This window comes from Salvelinus alpinus, chromosome 36, assembly GCF_045679555.1.
Source record: "Salvelinus alpinus chromosome 36, SLU_Salpinus.1, whole genome shotgun sequence".
In the NCBI taxonomy this organism is placed as follows: Eukaryota; Metazoa; Chordata; class Actinopteri; order Salmoniformes; family Salmonidae; genus Salvelinus; species Salvelinus alpinus.
In genome coordinates this window covers 18,142,001-18,168,898 of record NC_092121.1, presented here as the reverse complement: position 1 = coordinate 18,168,898, position 26,898 = coordinate 18,142,001, and the positions used below count along the sequence as shown (strand labels likewise).

The 26,898-nt window shown below is 42.4% G+C and overlaps 1 protein-coding gene across 2 annotated transcripts in view; it reads left to right on the top strand.

The window, feature by feature from the left end:
- LOC139564777 (forkhead box protein K2-like) overlaps positions 1–26,694 on the top strand; it is a 32,550-nt gene extending 5,856 nt beyond the window's left edge. Inside the window, exons 2-9 of one of the 2 annotated variants that reach the window (XM_071384570.1) lie at positions 2,462–2,650; positions 10,473–10,623; positions 18,443–18,589; positions 19,956–20,149; positions 22,685–22,881; positions 22,997–23,278; positions 23,575–23,730; positions 24,801–26,694. In XM_071384570.1, coding sequence (XP_071240671.1) covers positions 2,462–2,650; positions 10,473–10,623; positions 18,443–18,589; positions 19,956–20,149; positions 22,685–22,881; positions 22,997–23,278; positions 23,575–23,730; positions 24,801–25,018 — 1,534 coding nt within the window. In that variant the 3' untranslated portion in view covers positions 25,019–26,694. Of the gene's footprint in view, positions 1–2,461; positions 2,651–10,472; positions 10,624–18,442; positions 18,590–19,955; positions 20,150–22,684; positions 22,882–22,996; positions 23,279–23,532; positions 23,731–24,800 lie in introns of both variants that reach the window. The other variant, XM_071384569.1, reaches the window with a different exon arrangement.
- The last annotated feature ends 204 nt before the right edge of the window (positions 26,695–26,898 follow it).

Sequence of the window (26,898 nt, the reverse complement as noted above, 5' to 3'; positions counted from 1 at the left end):
AAAACTAGCTTGCTAAAAAAGTAGACAGCTAACATTAGTAACCTAATCAATTCTCTATAGTATTAACTGCTGTACGACTCCTTGCCATTCCTCAAGTTATAACGCGTTAGTTGCTTACTGGACCCTGGCAATCTGTGTGAAATGTTAACTAGCTAAAGAACTAACCACTATCTGTTAACTAATGTTTTCCCTCTACAGTATGTGGTTAATTTTCAGAATGAGAGAATTAGGTGAGTTAAACAAGTACATTCAGGGTGTGGAGCTGGGCCTGGCTTAAGCTGGATGCCACGATAGAGGTGAAAGGAACACCACACACTTTCTCACTTTTGCTGGCACATTGTAGAACAGATGTCCACAGGCAGAAGGTGTACAATATAATAATGTGCAGTGCAGCCCAAAGATATTGTTTTTGTTCTGTTGAACTTGACAGTAACACGTGTGGGGGATTATAATTTAATTCGGTGAATGTTATTTTTGCACACATGTAGCCTTGTGCACTTGATCAATGTCTATAGTGACCACAATAATAGATAAAAAATAGAATGCCTGTTTGTTTCATTCTATTTCTACTTTAAAATGTATTTTTCCCATGTGCAATGTGTGTGTGTGTGTGGTCACAAGCGTTCTATTATAAAGGCTGTCATGGTCACAAGCGTTCTATTATAAAGGCTGTCATGGCTAACTGCAATATTAGTGTATTGTTTTTTCTCAAGACTTGAGTGTCATTTGCAGTAAAGTCTAGGCAACAAATAACATTGGATTGCTTTCTTTACATTTTTTAGCTGTGAGTTAGGTTCACAATTACCACTTTATTTTACACAGAGACTGATCATGTAGATCATATTCTTTGTTCAATTAGTTAAAACCTGCATTTCCCCCTAGCAGGGATGTTTTGCATGTTTCAGTGCAGCAAAAAAAAAGTGTCACCTTTTTGGACCCTCACCAGTTTGCATCCCTGTACCATGCTGATAACTAGTTTTGAAAAAACATGTTTTCCCACTAGACACTAGTTATGTGTGGTCTGCATAATGAGGTCATCAACATCCCCCTATTTCATCAAATCATTTAGTTTCCCATGCTCTTTGTTGACAGGGGTATTACATTGGTTCTGAAAGGGTGTTGGAGTGCATATGCATAATTGAAGTGTCTGGCTTCACCAGGCTGGCTCCCAGCAGTTTTTCACCCTCTGAGTAGCAATGCTAATTTGAGACTTGGGTGTCAGGGACACTGTTCTCTCAATGTGCTCTATGCCAGCTCTGTTGGGGCTTGGCAACAAGTGCTGCAGCACCTGGCATCCGGACCAAAAGGAAGCAGGGCTGGCATAACAATCTGGCCCTCAATCTCTCTCTGGGGTGTGGTGATGGAGCCTGATCCTGCACTGATTGAACCTTGGTGTATATGGACATCTCCATTCTAGGCATTCACACTGCTTGTTGTTTACCCCACAATGAGAATGTGTGTTTGATTAGGCTACCACAGCCTATATTTAGCCTGAGCCTCTGGAAGCAACGTCAGCACAAGAACTGTTCGTCAGGAGCTTAATAAAATGTGTTTCCATGACCGAGCAGCCTTACACAAGCCTAAGATCACCATGCGCAATGCCAAGTGTCGGCTGGAGTGGTGTGAAGCTCGCCGCCATTGTACTCTGGAGCAGTGGAACCTCGTTCTCTGGAACCTCGTTCTCTCACACTTCACCATCTGGCAGTCCGACGGCCAAATCTGGGTTTGGTTGATGCCAGGAGAACACTACCTGCCCCAATGCATAGTGCCAACTTTAAACTTTGGTGGTGGAATAATGGTCTTGAGCTGTTTTTCATGGTTTGGGCTAGGCCCCTTAGTTCCAGTGAAGGGAGATCTTAACGTTACAGCATAAAATGACATTCTAGACTTCTGTGCTTCCATCTTTGTGACAACAGTTTGGGGAAGGACCTTTCCTGTTTCAGCATGACAATGCTCCCATGCACAATGTGAGGTCCATATAGAAATTATTTGTTGATCGATGTGGAAGAACTTGACTGGCCTTTACAGAGCCCTGACCTCAACCCCATCAAACACCTTTGGGATGAATTGGAACGCTGACTGCGAGCCAGGCCTAATCACCCAACATCAGTGCCCGACCTCAGTAATGCTTTTGTGGCTCAATAGAAGCAAGTCCCCGCAGCAATGTTCTAACATCTGGTGGGAAGCCTTCCCAGAAGAGTAGAGGCTGTTATAGCAGCAAAAGGGGAACCAACTCTATATTAATGTCCATGATTTTGGAATAAGATGTTCGATGAACAGGTGTCCATATAATGTAGTGTATAACGAAAAATACATTACATACAAAATACTTTTTACAGTTTACATACATTTAAAAACATTAACATGTAGTGTGTGGATGCTCAGAGTCCACATAGACTGGAAGGTTGCATTATGTTGTGTGGTAGGTGATTTTGAACCTTTTGTCTCTTTTTCTCTGCAGGTGCACTTTCAGGTTTCCCAGCACAAACATCAAGATCACATTCACAGCCCTGTCCAGTGGGAAGAGGGAGAAGCGTGAGGCGCCTGAGTCTCCAGTAAAACCAGTCCACATCTCTCCACTCACCATAAACATTCCAGACAACATCGCCCACCTCATGAGCCCTCTGCCCTCGCCCACCGGCACCATCAGGTACAGTAACAGTAGGCCTGGGCCTCAGTTAACCTTGAGATAACTTATCATACTGGCCTGGCGGCTAATGCTTACTTTATTGAACTCTAGGGGAAGCTGTGAACCAGGCTCAGCTTGCAGGTTAGGTCACCTCCTAACCTACACAATCTGTCCAACACAGCTTTATTGCGTGTACTTGTTAAGCCTAGTCTGTGTGTAGCCATTGGCAGTCTTTACTTAGCTGCTGTGTGTGTGTTGACTGAAAATACATGGCTTCTAGCAATGTTAATTTTGACAGCTGTTTTAGTTTTAATACCTTTTAAATACCTTTTTTCAGTCACATTTTAGTCATTTCATCCTTTGTTAGTTATTATTAGTCGACCAAAACTGTGGGCAGTTTGTCTAGTTTAAGTCACAGCCATTTAGGTCACATAGTAAGTGCATTTTCCCCCCCGATTTTTAAATTATGAATATTTAGGCTACCTCTAACTTCCATGTGCACATTCCTTGAAAAGGGGGGAAATTGAGCCTTACAAAAATGCAAAGGAGTATTACTGTACTACTAATATTCAACAAATAGCATTTGTTATTTCCATAGGAAAGGTTAGTTACAAGTCAAGTATCCTGTAGGCTTGGGTGGTATACTGTATAACGGGGTATTTGGAAGAAACCACGGGAGGATTTTTCAAAACCGTCAACTATTTCTTTGAAGTTTCAGTGAATTTGAATATTTGTAGCAACTTTTTATGTTAATTCCTGCAGTCAACTTGTGCAATACATTACGAGATAAAGCATATCGCATTCTTCATTTCACCTGTCACATTATTTTACGTGATGAAGCTTACCGTAGTTCCCCAGAACAGTTGAGCCAGTCACGTGTTTGTTTGTAAGTAGCACAATTGGAGAAAGCCATCTGGTGAGTCCACAGCATTCTATATCGATCGGCGAGTCTCTGTTGTGCAGCGCACATGAGGTGATGAAGCCATCAGATATCTTATAATGGCTTTCTGCCAGAAGTCAGAGCGCTAGATGAGTTCTGTACAGCTGCCATTTTTCCCCCTGTGCTTTCTACTAGTGTTTTTTTATTTTATTTTTTCTTCTCCCATCTGCTCCATGTACACATGCTTCTCTTCCTTCGGAAAAGCATGCATCACAACTTTGTTCATTTGCACAATTTCTCTCGTTCGCTTTCACTTGTAAATGTCCATACAGATCAAAAATGACATTCGGTAGCTACTTTTGTTTAACTTTATGAGCTGTATTTGCTGGTCTTTGTAATTAGTTTGTTTTGCTCGTTGGCATTTCGCAATTAGTTTGCTAATTTTTATTTGCATTCTGGTAAGAAGCCCAGTTGACTTTTCTTGTTTGTAGCGCCCTCTTGTGTGCTATGCTGGTAATACCGTAAATCCTGGAACGAGAGAAGGGACTGTATGACGACATGAAAATCTGTATACCGCACAAGCCTACTGTCCTGGCTTTGCATCAGTTTAAAAGATTGAACGAGTGACTGAAGTGACCACCTGGGAACTGTGTGGGAGAGCCTGGCAGATCAACTCAATCAGACCGTGCAGCTCAAATATGTAATGAGAGCATTGAATGAAATATTCTGCACTCATGCATGCTTAGGATGGGACAAAACAGTTGAAAGGAGCTTCATGTCAAATGAAATGTGAGACTAATGGACGTGGAATTCTCTTTTCACATTTTCGTAGACTAAAATGAAAATGAATTTGTAATAGTTATAGTTTATTCCAGTGCATTTCATTATCGTAGTAGTTTTAGACAGGAAAAATAGGTTGTTGATTAGTTATTGTTGACTAAATTAACACTGGCTTCTAGGGGTGTGAACGTTTAAATGTAATTGGGGTCCTTAACGTTAGGAAACATTTTTTTAAATTCACATTGCCGTTATCACGCAACATATTTTGTGTTGTTGCCGAACTAGACGATAGGCTATATAGGCCTGGGGAAAGTTGTGTAACGGTTGACTCAGCGATATGACTTAGCTGCAGAAAGTAAACTGCATAGTGGGTAAATATCCGCAACATCTAAGAGTGTTGAAGTGCTAGGCTCAACTTCTCAGCTGTTTTTGTCCTCTTTCTGCCTGGTGGGCGACCTGCCTATACTGTGCCCCTCCCCTCTCTCTCCGTCCCTCGCTAGCTCGCTATGAAAGATGCAAGTGTTTGTGTTCTCTGAAGTATGGTAACTAATCCAGGGCTCTACAGTGTGACCATTTCGCTCGCACATGCGCCTAAATATTTTTCTGTGTGACCTGGGCATTTTGTTTAGGAGCGCCTGGAACATTTGAAGGATTTTAGCTTTAATATCTCAAATATTGTTAATTGTGCTCAGTTGTAATCAGGCTCCTCCATTCCAAAATTCCTGGCGGAATTGAATCTTAACTCTCCAGAAATGGGGAGTTGACGTGCAAGTCTGAGTAATTTATTTTGGCGTCAACTGTCCACCACTGCGTCATCATTGTTAACAGTTGGAAAAATGGCAGAGAAAGGCAAGCGACAGCACTGAAGCCCTGTATGGCAACACTTTGAGAAGTTAATGAGAAGGAAATGCACATTTTGTGAGGTGGAATTGAAGTACAGTAATGGTAGTACAGGTGCAATACTGAACCATCTGAAACGGGCCAAACCGTTGTGGGCAGCAGCGCAGCTGAATTGTGAATTCACTTGGAATGTTTTTTTGCTATCGTTTTAACGGAAAACCCATGATAAAAATTGCAGTTTAAACATTAAGAACTTTTCCCCCCATTTGTCACATCCTTAATAGCTTCTGCTGTGTTCAAATGTAAACTACCCCTATATAGTATGTGAAATGAAAGTTGTAGCAGTGCTAATTAGAGGTCGACCGATTCTGATTTTTCAACGCCGAAACCGATTTATATGTATGTGTGTATATCACAAAAGTGAGTACACCCCTCACATTTTTGTAAATATTTGAGTATATCTTTTCATGTGACAACACTGAAGAAATGACACTTTGCTACAATGTAAAGTAGTGAGTGTATTTGCTGTCCCCTCAAAATAACTCGACACACAGTCATTAATGTCTAAACCGCTGGCAACAAAAGTGAGTACACCCCTAAGTGAAAATGTCCAAATTGGGCCCAAAGTGTCAATATTTTGTGTGGCCACCATCATTTTCCAGCACTGCCTTAACCCTCTTGGGCATGGAGTTCACCAGAGCTTCACAGGTTGCCACTGGAGTCCTCTTCCACTCCTCCATGACGACATCACGGAGCTGGTGGATGTTAGAGACCTTGCACTCCTCCACCTTCCGTTTGAGGATGCCCCACAGATGCTCAATAGGGTTTAGGTCTGGAGACATGCTTGGCCAGTCCATCACCTTTATCCTCAGCTTCTTTAGCAAGGCAGTGGTCGTCTTGGAGTTGTGTTTGGGGTCGTTATCATGTTGGAATACTGCCCTGCGGCCCAGTCTCCGAAGGGAGGGGATCATGCTCTGCTTCAGTATGTCACAGTGCATGTTGGCATTCATGGTTCCCTCAATGAACTGTAGCTCCCAAGTGCCGGCAGCACTCATGCAGCCCCAGACAATGACACTCCCACCACCATGCTTGACTGTAGGCAAGACACACTTGTCTTTGTACTCCTCACCTTGTTGTTGCCGCCACACACGCTTGACACCATCTGAACCAAATAAGTTTATCTTGGTCTCATCAGACCACAGGACATGGTTCCAGTAATCCATGTCCTTATTCTGCTTGTCTTCAGCAAACTGTTTGCGGGCTTTCTTGTGCATCATCTTTAGAAGAGGCTTCCTTCTGGGATGACAGCCATGCAGACCAATTTGATTCAGTGTACGGCGTATGGTCTGAGCACTGACAGGCTGACCCCCCCACCCCTTCAACCTCTGCAGCAATGCTGGCAGCACTCATACGTCTATTTCCCAAAGACAACCTCTGGATATGACGCTGAACACGTTTACTCAACTCCTTTGGTCGACCATGGCGAGGCCTGTTCTAAGTGGAACCTGTCCAGTTAAACCTCTGTATGGTCTTGGCCACCGTGCTGCAGCTCAGTTTCAGGGTCTTGGCAATCTTCTTATAGCCCAGGCCATCTTTATGTAGAGAAACAATTCTTTTTTTCAGATCCTCAGAGAGTTCTTTGCCATGAGGTCCCATGTTGAACTTCCAGTGACCAGTCAGTATGAGGGAGTGTGAGAGCGATGACACCAAATTTAACACACCTGCTCCCCATTCACACCTGAGACCTTGTAACACTAACGAGTCACATGACACCGGGGAGGGAAAATGGCTAATTGGGCCCAATTTGGACATTTTCACTTAGGGGTGTACTCACTTTTGTTGCCAGCGGTTTAGACATTAATGGCTGTGTGTTGAGTTATTTTGAGGGGACAGCAAATTTACACTGTTATACAAGCTGTACACTCACTACTTTACATTGTAGCAAAGTGTCATTTCTTCAGTGTTGTCACATGAAAAGATATACTCAAATATTTACAAAAATATGAGGGGTGTACTCACTTTTTTGATATACTGTACATACAGTGGGGAGAACAAGTATTTGATACACTGCCGATTTTGCAGGTTTTCCTACTTACAAAGCATGTAGAGGTCTGTAATTTTTTATCATAGGTACACTTACTGTGAGAGACGGAATCTAAAACAAAAATCCAGAAATCACATTGTATGATTTTTAAGTAATTAATTTGCATTTTATTGCATGACATAAGTATTTGATCACCTACCAACCAGTAAGAATTCTGGCTCTCGCATACCTGTTAGTTTTTCTTTAAGAAGCCCTCCTGTTCTCCACTCATTAACTGCACCTGTTTGAACTCGTTACCTGTATAAAAGACACCTATCCACACACTCAATCAAACAGACCCCAACTTCTCCACAATGGCCAAGACCAGAGAGCTGTGTAAGGACATCAGGGCTAAATTGTAGACCTGCACAAGGTTGGGATGGGCTACAGGACAATAGGCAAGAAGCCTGGTGAGAAGGCAACAACTGTTGGCGCAATTATTAGAACATGGAAGAAGTTGAAGATGACGGTCAATCACCCTCGGTCTGGGGCTCCATGCAAGATCTCACCTCGTGGGGCATCAATGATCATGAGGAAGGTGAGGGATCAGCCCAGAACTACCCGGCAGGACCTGGTCAATGACCTGAAGAGAGCTGGGACCACAGTCTCAAAGAAAACCATTAGTAACACACTACGCCGTCATGGATTAAAATCCTGCAGCGCACGCAAGGTCCCCCTGCTCAAGCCAGCGCATGTCCAGGCCCGTCTGAAGTTTGCCAATGACCATCTGGATGAACCAGAGGAGGAATGGGAGAAGGTCATGTGGTCTGAGACAAAAATTTAGCTTTTTGGTCTAAACTCCACTCGCCGTGTTTGGAGGAAGAAGAAGGATGAGTACAACCCCAAGAACACCATCCCAACCGTGAAGCATGGAGGTGGAAACATCATTCTTTGGGGATGCTTTTCTGCAAAGGGGACAGGACGACTGCACTGTATTGAGTGGAGGATGGATGGGGCCATGTATCACGAGATCTTGGCCAACAACCTCCTTCCCTCAGTAAGAGCATTGAAGATGGGTCGTGGCTGGGTCTTCCAGCATGACAACGACCCGAAACACACAGCCAGGTCAACTAAGGAGTGGCTCCGTAAGAAGCATCTCAAGGTCCTGGAGTGGCCTAGCCAGTCTCCAGACCTGAACCCAATAGAAAATCTTTGGAGGGAGCTGAAAGTCCGTATTGCCCAGCGACAGCCCCGAAACCTGAAGGATCTGGAGAAGGTCTGTATGGAGGAGTGGGCCAAAATCCCTGCTGCAGTGTGTGCAAACCTGGTCAAGAACTACAGGAAACGTATGATCTCTGTAATTGCAAACAAAGGTTTCTGTACCAAATATTAAGTTCTGCTTTTCTGATGTATCAAATACTTTTGTCATGCAATAAAATGCAAATGAATTACATAAAAAATCATACAATGTGATTTTCTGGATTTTTGTTTTAGATTCCGTCTCTCAAAGTTGAAGTGTACCTATGATAAAAATTACAGACCTCTACATGCTTTGTAAGTAGGAAAACCTGCAAAATCGGCAGTGTATCAAATACTTGTTCTCCCCGCTGTACGTGTGTAATAATGACAATTACAACAATACTTAATGAACACTTTTTTTATTTTAACTTTAATATAATACTTCAATAAAATCAATTTAGTCTCAATTAAATAATGAAACATGTTCAATTTGGGTTAAATAATGCAAAAACAGTGTTGGAGAAGAAAGTAAAAGTGCAATATGTGCCAGAACATATCAAAGCTGGTGGTTCCTTTTAACACGAGTCTTCAATATTCCCAGTTAAGTTTTAGGTTGTAGAAATAGGACTATTTCTCTCTACCATTTGTATTTCATAGATGTTGACTATTGGATGTTTCTTATAGGCGCTTTAGTATTGCCAGCCTAATCTCAGGAGTTGATAGGCTTGAAGTCATAAACAGCGCTGTGCTTCAAGCATTGCGAAAAGCTGCTGGCAAACGGAGAAAAGTGTGGTTTGAATGAATGCTTACGAGCCTGCTGCTGCCTACCACCGCTCAGACTGCTCTATCAAATATCAAATCATAGACTTAATTATAATATAATAAGCACACAGAAATACGAGCCTTAGGTCATTAATGTGGTCAAATCTGGAAACAATAATTTCTAAAACAAAATGTTTATTCTTTCAGTGAAATACGGAACCGTTCCGTATTTTATCGAACGGGTGGCAACCCTAAGTCTAAATATTACTGTTACATTGCACAACCTTCAATGTTATGTCATAATTATGTACAATTCTGGCAAATTAATTACGGTCTTTGTTAGGAAGAAATGGTCTTCACACAGTTCGCAACGAGCCAGGCGGCCCAAACTGCTGCATATACCCTGACTCTGCTTACACTGAACGCAAGAGAAGTGACACAATTTCAGGCACCGCATTGATTATATGCAACGCAGGACAAGCTAGTTAAACTAGTAATATCATCAACCATCTGTAGTTAACTAGTGATTATGTTAAGATTGATTGTTTTTTTTATAAGATAAGTTTAATGCTAGCTAGCAACTTACCATGGCTCCTTGCTGCCTGCACTCGCGTAACAGGTGGTCAGCCTGCCATGCAGTCTCCTCGTGGATTGCAATATAATCGGCGTCCAAAAATGACGATTACCGATTGTTATGAACACTTGAAATCGGCCCTAATTAATTTGCCATTACGATTAATCGGTCGACCTCTAGTGCTAATCCAACCATGAATTCCTACTAGCACATCTGCCAATCAGCTACGGCGCATTGCACCGATGATACTGCTCCAGATACATTGAAGAATGGAAAAAATAATATTGATGTTTTAATTTAATTCTAGCCAATCATCAGTGTTTATCTCCAGATTATTCATGTTTGCTTCAGCTAATGACACATCCTTAAGCTTTTTCTGCTGTTTTAACTCTCAACTTAATGCCTCATGAAACGGTTTTGCTGTCCTTTCAATATGGGTTAGATAATGTGAGGCTATTTGCATAGGTGGTGTGTACCACTCTGACCGCAGGCTACTGCAAGAAAGGGTACAGATAAGCTGAGCCAATATATTTATTTTACTGAGGCCCCCTATTCCTCAGAATAGCTTGGCTAATTGTAAACCATTGCTTGATTTAAAAAAAGAAAAACATCAGTGGATCAATTAGGCAGTTTTGTTTGTAGCCTAAAAGTATTGCATTATTCTTAGTCAGATAATTTGATACTGTGTTTGTCATCATGCTGACAGACTTGGTGACTAACAGTCTGGTTCTCTTCTTCCCTACAGTGCTGCCAACTCGTGCCCCTCCAGTCCCAGGGGAGCGGGCTTGTCCGGCTACAGGATGGGTCGCATCGTCAGCTCTGCAGAGCTACAGCTCATAAACGACAACTCCCAGTCAGAGAACGACAAGGAGGCCTCAGGAGGGGACAGCCCCAAGGTGAGCACCACATACAGAGAATCTCCATTGAACATGCTTTTAGTCTAAGGCTTAAATTCATCTGTGTCTGTGAAACTGGCATTTTTTATTTAGTGGCAATCAGCAGTTGCAACCATAACATGTTATCCCCGCCACTGTTTTGGTAAAAAGCTGAGGGATGGGGCTGGAGAAATGTAACCACTCTCAAATTCATAGGTGGAGCTATGGATGCAAGAATTGACCAACCATGATATCAATATAGTTTTAATGTTATGATGGTGTACAGTGTTTGTTTACATTTACTTTATTTTAGTGCTGAGTAGGGTTGCACATTTTGGGGAATATTCAGAGGTGGAAACTGTCTGTGTGAATTAACGGGAATATTATGGTAATTAACAGATATCTATGCAAATTAATATTAATACCATTTAAATGTTTTTTTGCTTTGGATATATTTACCATATCATATGGAGACAGAAACATAAACCCTTTAACCTTATCATAAGTAGACATAATTGCAAATGGTTAAATCCTTCCAATAGAGAAAAAAAAAATACGAATTGAACTTTAATTAAATGAGTTGACTCTTCATGATTTCACTGAACAAAAAAAGAAAGGGAATATTGAATGATCCCCAATGATCTATCGCATTTCCCCAAAAACTTTTTCAACATACATCTGTAAAATTATAGTCTAGAAACTAAAGCTTTGGTTGTCTTCTCAGGCTTCTCTGTCTTCTCCCTGGACCTCCTCAATGTCCACCTCTTGAACATCAGACTGAGGCCTCATCCTCACTGTCACTTTCCAACCTTGTTGAGGATGACTTGTTGTCAGGCTCAAAAAGCCTCAAATTTGCCCGGATGGTCGCCAATTTTTTTCAACTCTTGTATTGGTCAGCCTGTTGCGTGCTTTGGTGTGTGTGTGTGTTCCCAAACAAGGACCAGTTGCCATCTGAGATGGCTGATGTTGGTGGGATTTGGAGGCAACAGGGGAAAGAGCCTCATATCCACAAAGTCCCTTCCACCAGTTGGCTGATGAGATATGTTGTCATGACTGCCATGTTGCATCTCCATGCCAAAGCCCTTGCTTAGAAGTTTACTTCGCCAGACTGCAGAGAACCTTGCCCTTATCAAGGCCAAGGTGGCGAGACACGGTAGTGATGACACCATAGGCCTTGTTGATCTCTGCACCAGACAGGATGCTCTTGCCAGCATACTTGGGGTCCAACATGTACGCTCGGCGTGTATGGGCTTCAGGAAGAAGTCTTCACGCTTTCTGATGCATTTCAGAACTGCAGTTTCCTCTGCTTGGAGCAACAGTGAAGTGGGAAGGGCAGTACGGATTTCTTCTCTTACATCTGCAAGCAGAGTCTGAACATCAGACAGGATGGCATTGTCTCCCTCAATCTGTGCAATGGCTATCGTTTTAGGTTTCAGGCTGCTTACCACTCTCTCCCAAAATACATTACCCAGGAGGATCTTCTTGAATGGGCTGTCCATATCGGCAGACTGTGATATATTCTTGGAGAGACTCCTTCCCCTCCAGGTTGTCATCAAACATGATGACAACACCACCCCAATGGGTGTTGCTGGGAAGCTTCAATGTGGTGCTCTTATTCTTCTCACTTTGCTTGGTGAGGTAGATTGCTTCTATAACTTGATGACCCTTCACATACCTAACCATTTCCTTGGCTCTCTCCATTGTTTTCAGTGCTATGATGTCCTTGAGGAGCAGATTCAATGCATGAGCAGCACAGCCAATGGGTGTGATGTGAGGGTAGGACTCTCCACTTTAGACCAAGCAGCGTTCATGTTCGCAGCATTGTCTGTCACCAGTGCAAATACCTTCTGTGGTCCAAGGTCATTGATGACTGCCTTCAGCTCATCTGCAATGTAGAGACCGGTGTGTCTGTTGTCCCTTGTGTCTGTGCTCTTGTTGAATACTGGTTGAGGGGTGGAGATGTAGTTAATTATTCCTTGCCCACGAACATTCGACCACCCATCAGAGATGATTGCAATAGTCTGCTTTCTCTATGATTTGCTTGACCTTCACTTGAACTCTGATCTCTGCATCCAGCAAATTAGTAGATAAAGCATGTCTGGTTGGAGGGGTGTATGCTGGGCAAAAAACATTCAGAAATCTCTTCCAATACACATTGCCCGTGAGCACAAGTTGCATACACATCTTGAGCAAGACATTAACTTCTCTGGAATATGTGGGATGCAAGTGTCCCACATGGCCAACATCCAGTGAAAATTCAGAGCGCCAAATTCAAATAAATTACTATAAAAATTCAACTTTCATGAAATCACACATGCAATACACCAAATTAAAGCTACACTTGTTGTAAATCCAGCCAAATCCAGCCATTTCAAAAAGGCTTTACGACGAAAGCACACCAAACGATTGTTAGGTCAGTACATAGTCACAGAAAAACACAGCCACTTTTCCAGCCAAAGAGAGGAGTCCCAAAAAGCAGAAATAGAGAAAATCTTCATCAGATGACACTCATAGGACTTCATGTTACACAATACATGTATGTTTTGTTCGATAAAGTTCATATTTATATCCAAAAATCGTATTTTACATTGGCGTGTTAGATTCAGTAGTTCTAAAACATGCAGTGATATTGCAGAGAGACACATGAATTCACAGAAATACGCATAATGAATGTTGATGAAAATACAGCTATTATACATGAAACTTTAGATACAGCGGTTGCATTAAGGAGAAGTGTGTCAGATTTCAAAAAAACTTTACAGAAAAAGCATAATCTGAGAACGGTGATCAGAGCCCAAACCAGCCAGAGAAATATCTGCCATGTTGGGTAGTCAACATTATTGATAAAGAAAATTATAAAAATTCACTTACCTTTGATGATCTTCAACAGAATGCACTCCCAGGAATCGCAGTTCCACAATAAATGCTTGTTTTGTTCGATAATGTCCATCATTTATGTCCATTTATGTTCAATAGCTTCTTTTGTTAGGGCGTTTGGTAAACAATCCAAAAAAGTGATCTGGTCCATTCGGACAAAACATTCAAAAGTTATATTACAGGTCGAAGAAACTTGTCAAACTAAGTATAGAATCAATCTTTAGGATCATAAATGTTCAATATTGTTCCAACCGGAGAATTCTATTGTCTGTTGAAAAGCACTGGAACGAGAGAAACCTCTCAAGTGAAAGCACGTGACTGAGAACGAGGCTGTAGGCAGACCCCTTAGTAAAACATCTCTCATCCGGCCCCCCTTCACATGAGCAGCCTGAAACCACGTTCTAAAAACGGTTGACATCTAGTGGAAGCTTTAGGAAGTGAAAAAATACCCATGTCTCAAAGTGTATTCGATAGGGGTGAGTTCAAAAACTACAAACCTCAGATTTTCCACCTCCTGTTTGGATTTTTTCTCAGGTTTTTGCCAGCCACATGAGTTATGTTATACTCACAGACTTGATTCAAACAGTTTTAGAAACGTCAGAGTGTTTTCTATCCAATACTAATACTAGTATGCATATATTAGCATCTGGGGCTGAGTAGGAGGCAGTTCACTCTGGGCACGCAATTCATCCAAAAGTGAAAATGCTGCTCCCTATCCCAAACAAGTTAAGCATGGAACTTTAGATAAACTTCTCCTTAATGCAACCGCTGTGTCAGATTTCAAAAAAGCTTTACTGAAAAAGCACACCATGCAATAATCTGAGTACAGAGCTCAAACAAGCCATACAGATATCCGCCATGTTATGGAGTCAACAAAGTCAGAAATAGCATTATATATATTCACTTGCCTTTGATCTTCATCAGAATGCACTCCCAGGAATCCCAGTTCCACAATAATTATTCGATAAAGTCCATTTATGTCCAAATACCTCCTTTTTGTTCGCACGTTTAGTACACAATCCAAACTCACGACGCGCGGTCAGGTCCAGGCGAAAGTTCAGACAGTCATATTACAGTTCGTAGAAACATGTCAAACTAAGTATAGAATCAATCTTTAGGATGTTTTTATCATAAATCTTCAATAATGTTCCAACCGGAGGATTCCTTTGTCTGTAGAATTGCAATGGAACGCAAGCTACCTCTCACGTGAACGCGCATGACCAGCTCATGCCACTCTGGCAGACCTCTGACTCATTCAGCTCCCATTCCCCCCTCCTTCACAGTAGAAGCATCAAACAAGGTTCTAAAGACTGTTGACATCTAGTGGAAGCCTTAGGAAGTGCAATATGACCCCATTTCCACTCTTGGATAGGCAAAGAGTTGAAAAACTACAAACCTCAGATTTCCCACTTCCTGGTTGGATTTTTTCTCAGGTTTTTGCATGCCATATGAGTTCTGTTATACTCACAGACTTCATTCAAACAGTTTTAGAAACTCCAGAGTGCTTTCTATTATATGCATATTCTAGCTTTTAGGACTGAGTAGCAGGCAGTTTACTCTGGGCACTTTTTTTATCCAAGCTACTCAATACTGCCCCCCTGTCCCGAAGAAGTTAACAAGAAATCATGTATGTCATATAACATATATTCACCCCACCCAGTATTGTAATCAAGACTTACCAGAAAGCATGTAGTCCTTGGCTCAGACAGTGTAGTAGTGTGGGCTCAATAGCATCTCATTAGTGTGCAAGATCTTGAGAATCAGCTGTACATGTGATGGAAGAATGCACTGTGCATGCAGAGGGTTGCAACTCCATTGAATTGGGGATAGACCTAAATATGCCACAATACCTAGAATTGCCTTGTGTATCCCTCAAAAAGGTTCACTGTTATAAGCAAACTTTTATTTATTTTTTTAAAGAAAAGTTCCAAATATTCCTGGGCTTAACTTCCCAATTTCTGGAACGTTTCTGCCACTTTGCAACTCTAGTGCTGAGGGATTAGTGCTTTTTGGGGTCGTTTTGGCTCTATTATAAAAAAAATAATCACGGTTTTGATAACGCATAGTACATTTAATGACAATTGTATTATGTGGATTGAATGATGTAACAACACAGAATAAAACATTTAACAAAAGTCCCATGATGGTAGTGACTGCCCATTACTGTACTTATTAACCATCATTTATTTACATTACTATTTACTTTATAAATATTTAAAATATTTCAGTTGTTGGGTATATTACATTTAGTTTTATTTGATGACTTTTTATTATTTAATTCCAAGTCATCGTCTCATCTCTATAAGAGCTGCTGTCTGACATAATCAGTATTTTAATAGTTCTTGAGTAAATAATGCATACTTTTACAACTGCTGAATATCAACTATCAATCACTTAGATCATGTATTTTCAAGTAGAGATACCTCTCAAAGCAACTGCTCCCTATGCCTCTCGCTCGCGTTTCTTCTGTCTCTTCTCCCTCTGTGTGCCCCACACAGACTGGACAAGTAGGCGTGACATTATTTATGGTCATGTTGGTTAATTACTGCGCTAATCTATGTAGAATATTGGCCTGTTAAACTACAACTCTACTATATCACACAGTTTGGACTTGATCCGATTTATCTCGATTGTTTTTTTTACATATCTGATCTTTCGGTTAATTGCTCAACACTACTTTGTTTACAAACATTGGAGTAAAACAAGTTTGTTTGGATGGGGTATGACAGTTGAACTAAGCTCGAGGCATTTATAAGTTATATTCTTCAAGAATCAATGGGTACTGCAACTGTAGATTGCCCTTTTTAAATTACTGCACACTTGAATTAATTGGAAAGGTAGTCATGTGTCTGCCTGTTTTGGCATTTTAACTGATGCATGTGACAAAACAAACCCATGATTTGTTGTCATCAAGTTTAATTTGTTACATGCTTCGTAGACTAACAGTGAAATGCTTACTTACGGATTATTTTCCAACAATGCAGAGATAAAGATGAGATTAAAAATAATATACAAAATTGAGATAGTGACACGAAGAATAAAAACACAGTGAATAACAAATAGAAATAGCATGGCTATACATATAGGGAGTACCTGTACCGAGTCGATGTGCAAGGGTATGAGGTAATTGAGGTAGCTATGTAATGTACATACAGGTAGGGGTAAAGTGACTAGGCAACAGGATAGAGAATGGGCAGTAGCAGATGTGCAAAAAAGGGTAAATGCAGGTAGTCCTGGTAGCCATTTGATTAGCTATTTAACAGTCTTGTTTAGATGTCTTGGGGATAGAAGCTGTTCAGGGTTCTGTTGATTTCAGACTTGGTGCGTTGGTACTGCTTGCCGTGCAGTAGCAAAGAGAACACGTCTGTGGCTTGGGTGGGTGGCTGTCTTTGAGAATGTTTTGGGCCTTCCTCTGACACCGTCTGGTATAGAGGCCCCAAGTGAGTCAAGATGGTGCCGCTGTAGAACTTTTAGAGGATCTGAGGGCCCATGCCAAATCTTTTCAGCCTCCTGAGGGGGAAGAGGCGTTGTCGTGCCCTCTTCACAACTGTTGGTGTGTTTGGACCATGATAGATCCTTCATGATGTGGACACCAAGGAACTTGAACCTCTCGATCCACTACAGGCCTGTTGATGTGAATGGGGGTGTGCTCACCCTTACGTTTCCAAAGCATTTGGGTTTGTGTCCCGCTCCCTGAAAGCAGCAACTCTAGCCTTTAGCGCAGTGCTGATGTTGCCTGTAATCCATGGCTTCTGGTTGGGATATGTACATATGGTCACTGTGGGCATGTCGTTTGAGGTTGTTTTATTTTTACAGGGACAGTGCACATTAATCAACGCTTCAGTAAAAGTGCCGGTTTTAGCCAGCCGGCAAATTTTTTAACCGCAGTCCCTGGGCAGGTTTTCGATGCACTTATTAATGAAGCCAGTGACTGATGCCATCGGATGAAGCCCGGTACATATTCCAGTCTGTGCCTTCAAAACAGTCCTGTAGCTTAGCATCCGCTTCACCGGACCACTTCCGGTCACTTGAGTGAGTCACTGGTACTTCTTGTTTGAGTTTTTGCTTGTAAGCAGGAATCAAGAGGATAGAGTGATGGTCAGATTTGCTAAATGGAGAGAGAGAGAGATGTGCATTTCTGTGTTTGGAGTAAAGGTGATCTCGAGTTTTTTTCACCTAGTTGCACAGGTGACATGCTGGTAGAAATGAGGTAAAACGTATTTCAGTTTCCTGCATTCAAATCACGGCCACTAGGAATGTCACCTCTGGGTGAGCATTTTCTTGTTTGCTTAGGGTCTTATACAGCTCATTGAATCCAGTCTTATTGCCAGCATCGGTTTATGGTGGTAGAAAAATATAATGATAACTCTCTTGGTAAATAGTATGGTCTACAGCTTATCATAAGGTATTCTAACGTGAGCAGAACCTCGAAGAGACGCACACTCCCTCCCCCTGAGCTTCCCCGATGCTGCCGTTCTGTCATGCCGATGTATAGAAAAACCAGCTAGATTAATATTTTCCTTGTTCCACCACGACTCAGAGAACATAGGATATTACAGTTCTTCAGATCACGTTGATGGGATAGTCTCAAACAGAGCTCGTCCAGTGATTGCACATTAGCCAGTAGCGCCGCCTACTTCTCAGTGTCATGGATTTGGGCCTGGTCTGGGATAATCAATATGTCCTTCGACTCATTGCAGTAAAAGTCCTCATCCAAATCGAGGTTGGTGATGGCTTTTCTGGTTTCCAGAAACTCTTTTCGGTCATAGGAAACGATGGTGTAAACATTGACGTAAACATTATGTACAAAAAAAGTTAAGATCAACGCCCAAAAACACAAAATAGTTCAATTGGCCAGGAGCCCGTGAAACGGCTGCTATTCCCTCCAGTGCCATTGCTCACTATGTGCTTTGCTACCTAGTAAATGACACCCTTTCTCCCTTCCTCTTCTTCTTCCCTTTAGGATGATTCCAAACCGCCATACTCATATGCACAACTGATAGTCCAAGCCATTACAATGGCACAGGACAAGCAGCTCACACTAAACGGAATATACACTCACATCACCAAAAACTACCCCTACTACAGGACTGCAGACAAAGGCTGGCAGGTGAGAAATTACGTCTTTCAATACAAATAATTTCAGTGAAAATGGTGCATGTGAGGGAAAAGATCTGAACCTGTTTTGAATAGCATTAGGATACCACCACATGGTTATATTTGAAATATCTCAAAAACCAGAGCATAGCCCCTTGATTTTTCCCCACATTTCCTTGTTTCAACATGGATCAACATTGTAGTTACTCCACAATACTAACTTAATTGACAGAGGGAAAAGAAGTCTGTACAGAATACAAATATACCAAAACATGCATCCTGTTTGCAACTAGGCACTAAATTAATACTTGGCAATTCAATTTTTGTCCTGAATACAAAGTGTTTGGGGCAAATCCAATCCAATACAACACATTACTCAGTACCACACTCCATATTTTCAAGCATAGTGGTGGCTGCATCATGTTATGGGTATGCTTGTAATTGTTAAGAACTGGAGAATAAATGGAATGGAGCTAAACACAGGCATAATCCTAGAGCGGGGGTACTCTACTCTTACCGTATGAGGTCCAGAGGCTGCTGGTTTACAGTTCTACCTGATAATTAATTGCACACACCTGGTGTCCCAGGTCTAAATCAGTCCCTGATTAGAGGGAAACAATGGAAAAAATGCAGTGGAACTGGTTTTGAGGTCGAGAGTCCTAGAGGAAAACCTGTTTCTCTCTGACACTGGGAGATGAATTCACCTTTCAGCAGGATAGTAATCTAAAACACAAGGCCAAGTCTTCACTGGAGTTGCTTACAAAGAAGTCCGTGAATGTGGCGGAGTTAGTTTTGACTTAAATCTGCTTGAAAATGTATGGCAAGACCTGAAAATGGTTGTCTAGCAATGATCAACAACCAATTTTGAAAGAGCTTGAAGAATTTTGAAAAGAATAATGGGCAAGTGTTGCACAATCCAGGTGTGGAAAGCTCTTCGAGACGTACCCAGAAAGACTCACAGCCCTAATTGCTGCCAAAGGTGTTTCTACAAAGTATTGACTCACTTAATAATTATGTAAATTAGATTACTATTTAATTTTCAATCGATCAGCAAAGATTTCTAAAAACAGGTTTATTGTGTGTAGATGAGTGAGACTTTTTAAATACATTTTGAATTCAAGCTGTAACACAACAAAATGTGGAATAAGTAAAGGGGTATGAATACTTTCTGAAGGCACTGTATATTAAGATGTGCTTTGACTAATATGCAACCTTGTAAAAGTACACATTCACTTTGGCTTCAAACTGAAGGGCGGTACATGGCTTATCCCATCTGTTTCCATGTTGTTTTTGAGCATGTGCCATTGATGAACTGTGACGTGAATAACAGCCGTGGCTGCAGTGTGTTCGTACTAACACGACGGCGTATTCTGTTGTAGAACTCGATCCGTCACAATCTGTCACTGAACCGCTACTTTATTAAAGTAGCCAGATCGCAGGAGGAACCGGGCAAGGGCTCGTTCTGGAGGATAGACCCGTCCTCAGAGGGCAAGCTCATGGAGCAGGCCTTCAGGAAACGAAGGCCGCGGGGTGTGCCCTGCTTCAGGACCCCCCTCGGACCCCTCTCCTCCAGGTATGGACCTACTCACTCAGGTTTCAGTCACACGATGAGCTCGCTGCATGCTTTACTGCAGGGGTCTCCATCCGGTTGCTCGCAGCCCATCTATCCACAAATCCTCATTTGACATTATCCCATCCCTAGTTAGCTCCAATTGGCCTAAACAAGCCAAATGTAACACTATCTGCCAATTAATTTCCAGCAATAGTTCCCCTGTATGTCTGTGTAGTGCACACATTTCTCTTCCATTCACTTTGTGTAGCCAGTAAGAGATGATGATAACTGTCTTCTGGGTAGATGGTAGGCTTGGGCGGCATACCGTATACCGGGGTATTTGGAAACAGCCAGGGCATAGTTTTTCAGTACCGTCAATACCATTGAAACTATTTCTTTTAAGTTTTTCAATATTTTGTTACTTTTGAAGTAAATACCTGCAGTCAGCTTGTGTAATATGTTAGGAGATGAAGCATATCGCGTTCTTAATTTCACCTGTCACAATATTTTACATTATGAAGCATAGTTCCCAGAACAGTTGAGCCAGTCATGTGGGGCGGCAGGTAGGTGGTTAGAGTTGGGCCAGTAACCGAAAAGGTTGCTAGATCGAGTCCCTGAGCTGCCACGGTAAAAATCTGTCATTCTGCTCCTGAACTGTTGCTAAGCCATCATTGTAAATAGGAATTTGTTCTTAACTGACTTGCCTAGTTAAATGAAATAAAAAATCAAATAAAGTGTTTGTAAATAGCACAATGGGAGAAAGCGCGAGCAGTTGGTTCCAGCTGTGTATTGACAGGGGTCGCGTTTTATATTGACAGTCAAGTGTTTTTTTTCTTTCTTTCCTTCAATAGAGGGATCAGGGACATGCAACTATAGTTTTCCTTCACAGAAAACACATTCGGCAGAAAATAGCTTCATTTTCATCAGATAACAACATTTAGCAAGTAAATGGGCTTACAATGAAAAAGCAAGGTCTTTTTTGCAAAAAAAAAGCTACATTTCCTAATGTTTTGCTTAAAGTTAATCTTGCATTTTACTGGAGAAAAGTAGTCTGGCTACACTGAGTAAAGTACTGGAGAAAAGTAGCTCAACATCAGTCAGTGCTGTCTGCTGATAGAAAGCCTATGAATTCTCATCTGAGTGGAGAAATGCAACTGAAGCACAAAATGTGTCTGATGCCGAGCAGAAATTACAATAAGAAGCATTTTACATCTGCGTTTACAAAACACAGCAAGATAACAATTTTTTTATTTTTTTCCTGTGAGAAAAAGCAGAATTCTGCGTTAAAGCACAATACTATGTTTAACTTGCTAGTTATCGAAGTATGTGGCTGAATTAATAGGGTGACGGGGCATCATATAGTGTTAGAGAACTCAAAGCCCTTTGGATTAGTTATTTGTACAGCTGCCACTATCTTGATATCCTTGTGCTTTTTCTCCTCTCCGTTCTCGGGCCGTCTTCTCCTCCCCAGGCCCGTTGCCCTAGTGACTCCAGACTCCACATACACAGCATGTACACATGCTGCAGCAGAGCCAGTTCTGTTCGTCCTTCAGACAAGCATGTTTCAAAACTTTGTTCATTTGCACAATGTCTCTCATTTACATTTGCTTGTAAATGTCCAAACTCACCAAAAATGACATTCAGTAGCTCCTATCTAGGCAATCCAGCTCATAAAGTTATACGTGTATGTCTTTGCAATTCGTTTGCGCTCTTTAGCGTATTTTGTTGGCATCCTCCATGGAAATGTTCCATTACTTGTGCAAATTTTGTTAATAGACGGCCAATTGTTTTTTTTATTTTTAAAAAAATTTAAATTAATTGGTGCGTCCTTGTGTACTAAGCCGGTAATACCGTATATCCCGGGATGCAAGCAAAACGGTATGACAATATGAAAGTATGGATACTGCCCAACTCTAGGAGAGAAAAATTCTTTCCCCAAAACCTTCTCAATTAAATGTTAATGGAAAAGCAGGCTTACCTGGCAGAATTCTATCATGATTATTTGATCAATCGGGTGGGCTTTTTTTTGTGTGCAAAATCTGTCATGACATGCAGCAGCAAAAACATTGCTAGACCAGCACAGTCTCTCTCGCAAAATTCTCAATTAAAGTGGTATTGCATGCAAATCAAAATGATTTTTTCCCCAGACCCCAAAAATGATCTTAAATGTGATTTTAAGTATTGGCGTGGACTCAGAATATCACATTTCATTGTTTCTCTAAGAATAATTGTAATTTTGAGTGAAAAACTGTAAAAAATCCCAAACCGGGAAAAATATAACGGGACTGAATTTGGGAAAATACTGTGTATTTGATGCTAGGAAAAAATGTAGTATTTTGTGATAGGTTTCATATTTTAAAGTAGCTCTCATGATATAAAAGGTTGGACACCTCAGCTTTACTGTTAGATTGACATGTTTGTGCCATCCCCTTGTGGTCACTATAATATTCCCATTGGGAAAGTGTGACTATGGTGGAGTGTGACTAGGGTGGTAAATTTCAATGCATATGTAAATCTAGGGCATTTTTAAAGTCTATCTGCTTTTCCCTTTCACAGGAGTGCCCCAGTCTCTCCTAATCACTCTGGGGTGCTCTCGGCCCACTCGAGTGGGGTACAGACCCCTGACAGCCTATCCCGAGAGGGTTCCCCTGTCCCCATGGAACCAGAGCCCGCTCCGGCCCCGCCCCCTGCCACAGCAGTCCAGCCCAAACTAGCTGTCATCCAGGAGGCCCGCTTTGCACAGAGTACACCAGGTGAGAGACGCCCATTTTTGTCCAATCACATTGTTGGAGTCTTCTCCAATCCTATGTACAAATGTGCAGTCGTCACATGTGGATCCTCCGTTAAAGAAAGCTATTGTTTGTCCAGGCTCCCCTCTCAACAGCCAACCGGTGCTCATCACGGTTCAGCGTCAATTACCTCAGACCATAAAGCCGGTGACCTATGCCATGGCCACGCCTGTGACTACCAGCACCAACCAGAACCAGCAGCCCGTCATGCAGACGGTGCACGTCGTCCACCAGATCCCTGCTATGTCTGTCACCAGCGTGGCCGGGCTCAGCACCGCCAACACCTACACAGTGGCCACCCCCGCCATGGTCACCCTCCAGACTGAGCCCCTGGAGAACGGAGACTACTCAGAGGCCAAAGGTGAGGGCAGGGAAGGAGGATGGTGTGTGTGTAGATGGACAGATTGTGTTGACTCAAGGTAGTAGTGGTTTCAGCCAGGTTTACGTAGGTCTGTTTTACCCTTGGCCAAGGCACCTGTGTCTGTGTGTGTATATGTGTTGTCTTAGTAAATGTGAAATGTATCTCATGTTGATCAGTTATTGTAGTGCTTGTTTGGTGTTAGTTATGTTATTAGAAGTCATTGACATCTCTTTTTTTTCTATGTTTGTCTCTAGTAAAAGTAGAATCTGTTCCAACCATCTCCCACGCCTCTATAGGAGGTGGCAGTCGCATCATCCAGACAACCCAGTCGACCACGCCCTTACAGACGCTGACCTTAGTGCAGCAGCAGCCGCCCCTGGGCCAGCACCAGCTCCCCATAAAGACCATCACACAGAACGGCACCCACCTGATGCCAATGCAGGCCGCTGCAGGTGAGACACTGACTTAGAATGGATCCTGTCAAAGCGCTTTATCCCCATCTGTAGTCTACCACTGCTCTGACCCCATCTGTAGTCTACCACTGCTCTGACCCCATCTGTAGTGTACCACTGCTCTGACCCCATCTGTAGTGTACCACTGCTCTGACCCCATCTGTAGCCTACCACTGCTCTGACCCCATCTGTAGTCTACCACTGCTCTGACCCCATCTGTAGTCTACCACTGCTCTGACCCCATCTGTAGTCTACCACTGCTCTGACCCCATCTGTAGTCTACCACTGCTCTGACCCCATCTGTAGTCTACCACTGCTCTGACCCCATCTGTAGTCTACCACTGCTCTGACCCCATCTGTAGTCTACCACTGCTCTGACCCCATCTGTAGTCTACCACTGCTCTGACCCCATCTGTAGTCTACCACTGCTCTGACCCCATCTGTAGCCTACCACTGCTCTGACCCCATCTGTAGCCTACCACTGCTCTGACCCCATCTGTAGCCTACCACTGCTCTGACCCCATCTGTAGCCTACCACTGCTCTGACCCCATCTGTAGCCTACCACTGCTCTGACCCCATCTGTAGCCTACCACTGCTCTGACCCCATCTGTAGCCTACCACTGCTCTGACCCCATCTGTAGTCTACCACTGCTCTGACCCCATCTGTAGTCTACCACTGCTCTGACCCCATCTGTAGTCTACCACTGCTCTGACCCCATCTGTAGTCTACCACTGCTCTGACCCCATCTGTAGTCTACCACTGCTCTGACCCCATCTGTAGTCTACCACTGCTCTGACCCCATCTGTAGTCTACCACTGTTGTGAGTAGTCCCTGTTTGTTTAATTAACTAGAATTCATGCAGCATACTTGTCAGTGCTGCTCTGCAGTGTGTTTGTATCTCGAAGGGCCATATGAATCTCTGTCTGGCTAGAGTTTCCTACACTGTTTGGAAAAGTACACTTTTTATTGGCATATGTTCTAAGACGTTAGATTACTTAGCAGAGTATTCCATCAATTCCGCCACTGAAATATTTCTATTTTTTTCCTCATCTTCCTCCCTATGTTCAGCCACAGCTGTTGCGAGTCCTCTCCACTTGCTGGCCACTCACGCCTCCGCTTCAGCCTCCCTCCCGACCAAACGACAGAACGGAGCCCAGGCGGCCAGCGATCAGCCCGGCGCTAAGCGCATCAAAACAGAGGAAGGGGACAGCGCCACCCCCACCGCAACACGCGCAGCAGACACGGACTCGTCGGCAGCCAATGACCAAGCCAGCCACCACAACTAGTCTTCTGCAACAACACCACCGGCTTGTTTTTTTTTTCTCCTTTCCTACCATTTATTTCCCCCTTCTTCCATTGACTCCCAAGGTGCCAAAAGGAGAAGATTTTCAGTTGGGTTTAACCATTGTAGAGGATTGGAAAATATGACCACCCCTTTAAAAAAAAAAAAAAAGACTGAAGAGAACATTTAGTTGAGATTTGAAAAATGGACAACTAGGACAAAGAAGAACTCTAATTTGAAGGTACCCCTGTGAGACATCGCCACGGAGGAGGATGACGACTACTCCAAGACCACAGGAAGCCTTAACAACAATTAACCTTTAACATGATGAGCTGAACTTTGACCACCTTTGACCACCAGCGAGCAGTTTGACTGAGGCCCATGTTAGCCCGGCGGTCGCGCAGCACCTCTGTCTCAACTACCTCAGTGCAGATTGGGGCCACGGCCAAGGGCACCACTCAACGGACCCATGGGATGACTGGATGAAGTGACCAACTAGCAGCATGACAAGCATTTGACGCAGACATGAAATGTCAATGAGTGCATTCAGAAAAAGGGATCAAAACAGTCGGAGCCAATTCCTGGACCTTTGGCAGCTAGCCTTTCATATACTGACCTAGCCTTATTGCAGCTGCAAGTAGAAATGCAGTATTTTGTTGTTCGTATGTGGACCATAGGATCTGTTTTGGATGTATTTTCATTTATATAGGTAAAAAAAGTAACAATAATTTAAATAAAGCATACAGCAGTGGGGTCAATGACATTTCAATCACTCTACCTGAACTTTAAAATTCTCGCTGTTAGTTTGTATGTGTTTTTTTCCCTGTTAAGTGTAGTTTCTTTTTACAATTCTATCAATGGAGTGTTTTTTTTCCCCCCTGTCAAATCCACGTTCTGTCATATCCAAATCAATTTGCTTTGTTACACTTACATATTTTCATACTTGCACAGATAACCAGTAAGATATAAACATATTAATTCCATGTGTAGTTGATCAGATGCCTCCTCATCGAGCTTTCATGTAACAGACTACAGAAAAGTACCTGAGCCGTTAACACTTGAATCCTTAGTTGAAACAATACCAAAGTGGTCACTCCGCCTCTGTTTTTGGTAAAAAGCTGAGGGATGGGCCTGGAGAAATGTAACCACTCTCAAATTGACAGACGAGCCTATGGATGCAAGGACCGACTATCCATGATATCCAAATTGTGGTTTTAACCATGTTTTGAGACTACCGTGCTTTACATTTACATTGTTTACAAACCTTGGCGTAGAACACGTTTATATTCTTGATTCTGATGGGGTACGAGAGTTGAACTAAGCTCATTAGGTGGATTATTCAAGAATCGATGGGTATATATCATTCATTTAAGTCAGAAAATGGATGTAGCAACTAAGGATTCTAGCTTTAACTGTACATTTAACAGAAGAAAAGAGCTGCTTAAAACCAGACCAGATCTGCACTTGGTAAAATGTTTTTCTCTCGTTATCCTTGGCTGTGGTGACTTCGGTGTGGACAGACCCTTTGCTTGATTATTTTATTCTGTTCCGACAACCTGACGAGTCTGTCTTCAGATTGTATATGTTCCAAACTAAAGAAGATACGAGTGATGGATATTTGTTCCACTTCAGTGGATAAATGCTTTTTTTTTATTTTATATAAATTAATTTAAAACCTTTCACACTCTCTATTTTACTTGTCCAAAGGTTTCACCACAACAGTGATCAGATCTTCTGCTCTCAGTACGCATTTAATTCACAGATGTTTCAGGGACAACATGCCAGAGCAGCTGATGGCAGACTTTACTTAGAAGCCGCACGTGGCCATTCTATTGCCTCTGACCAGATTATCGTCCTTCAGTTTTACATGTTGAATAGCTGCCG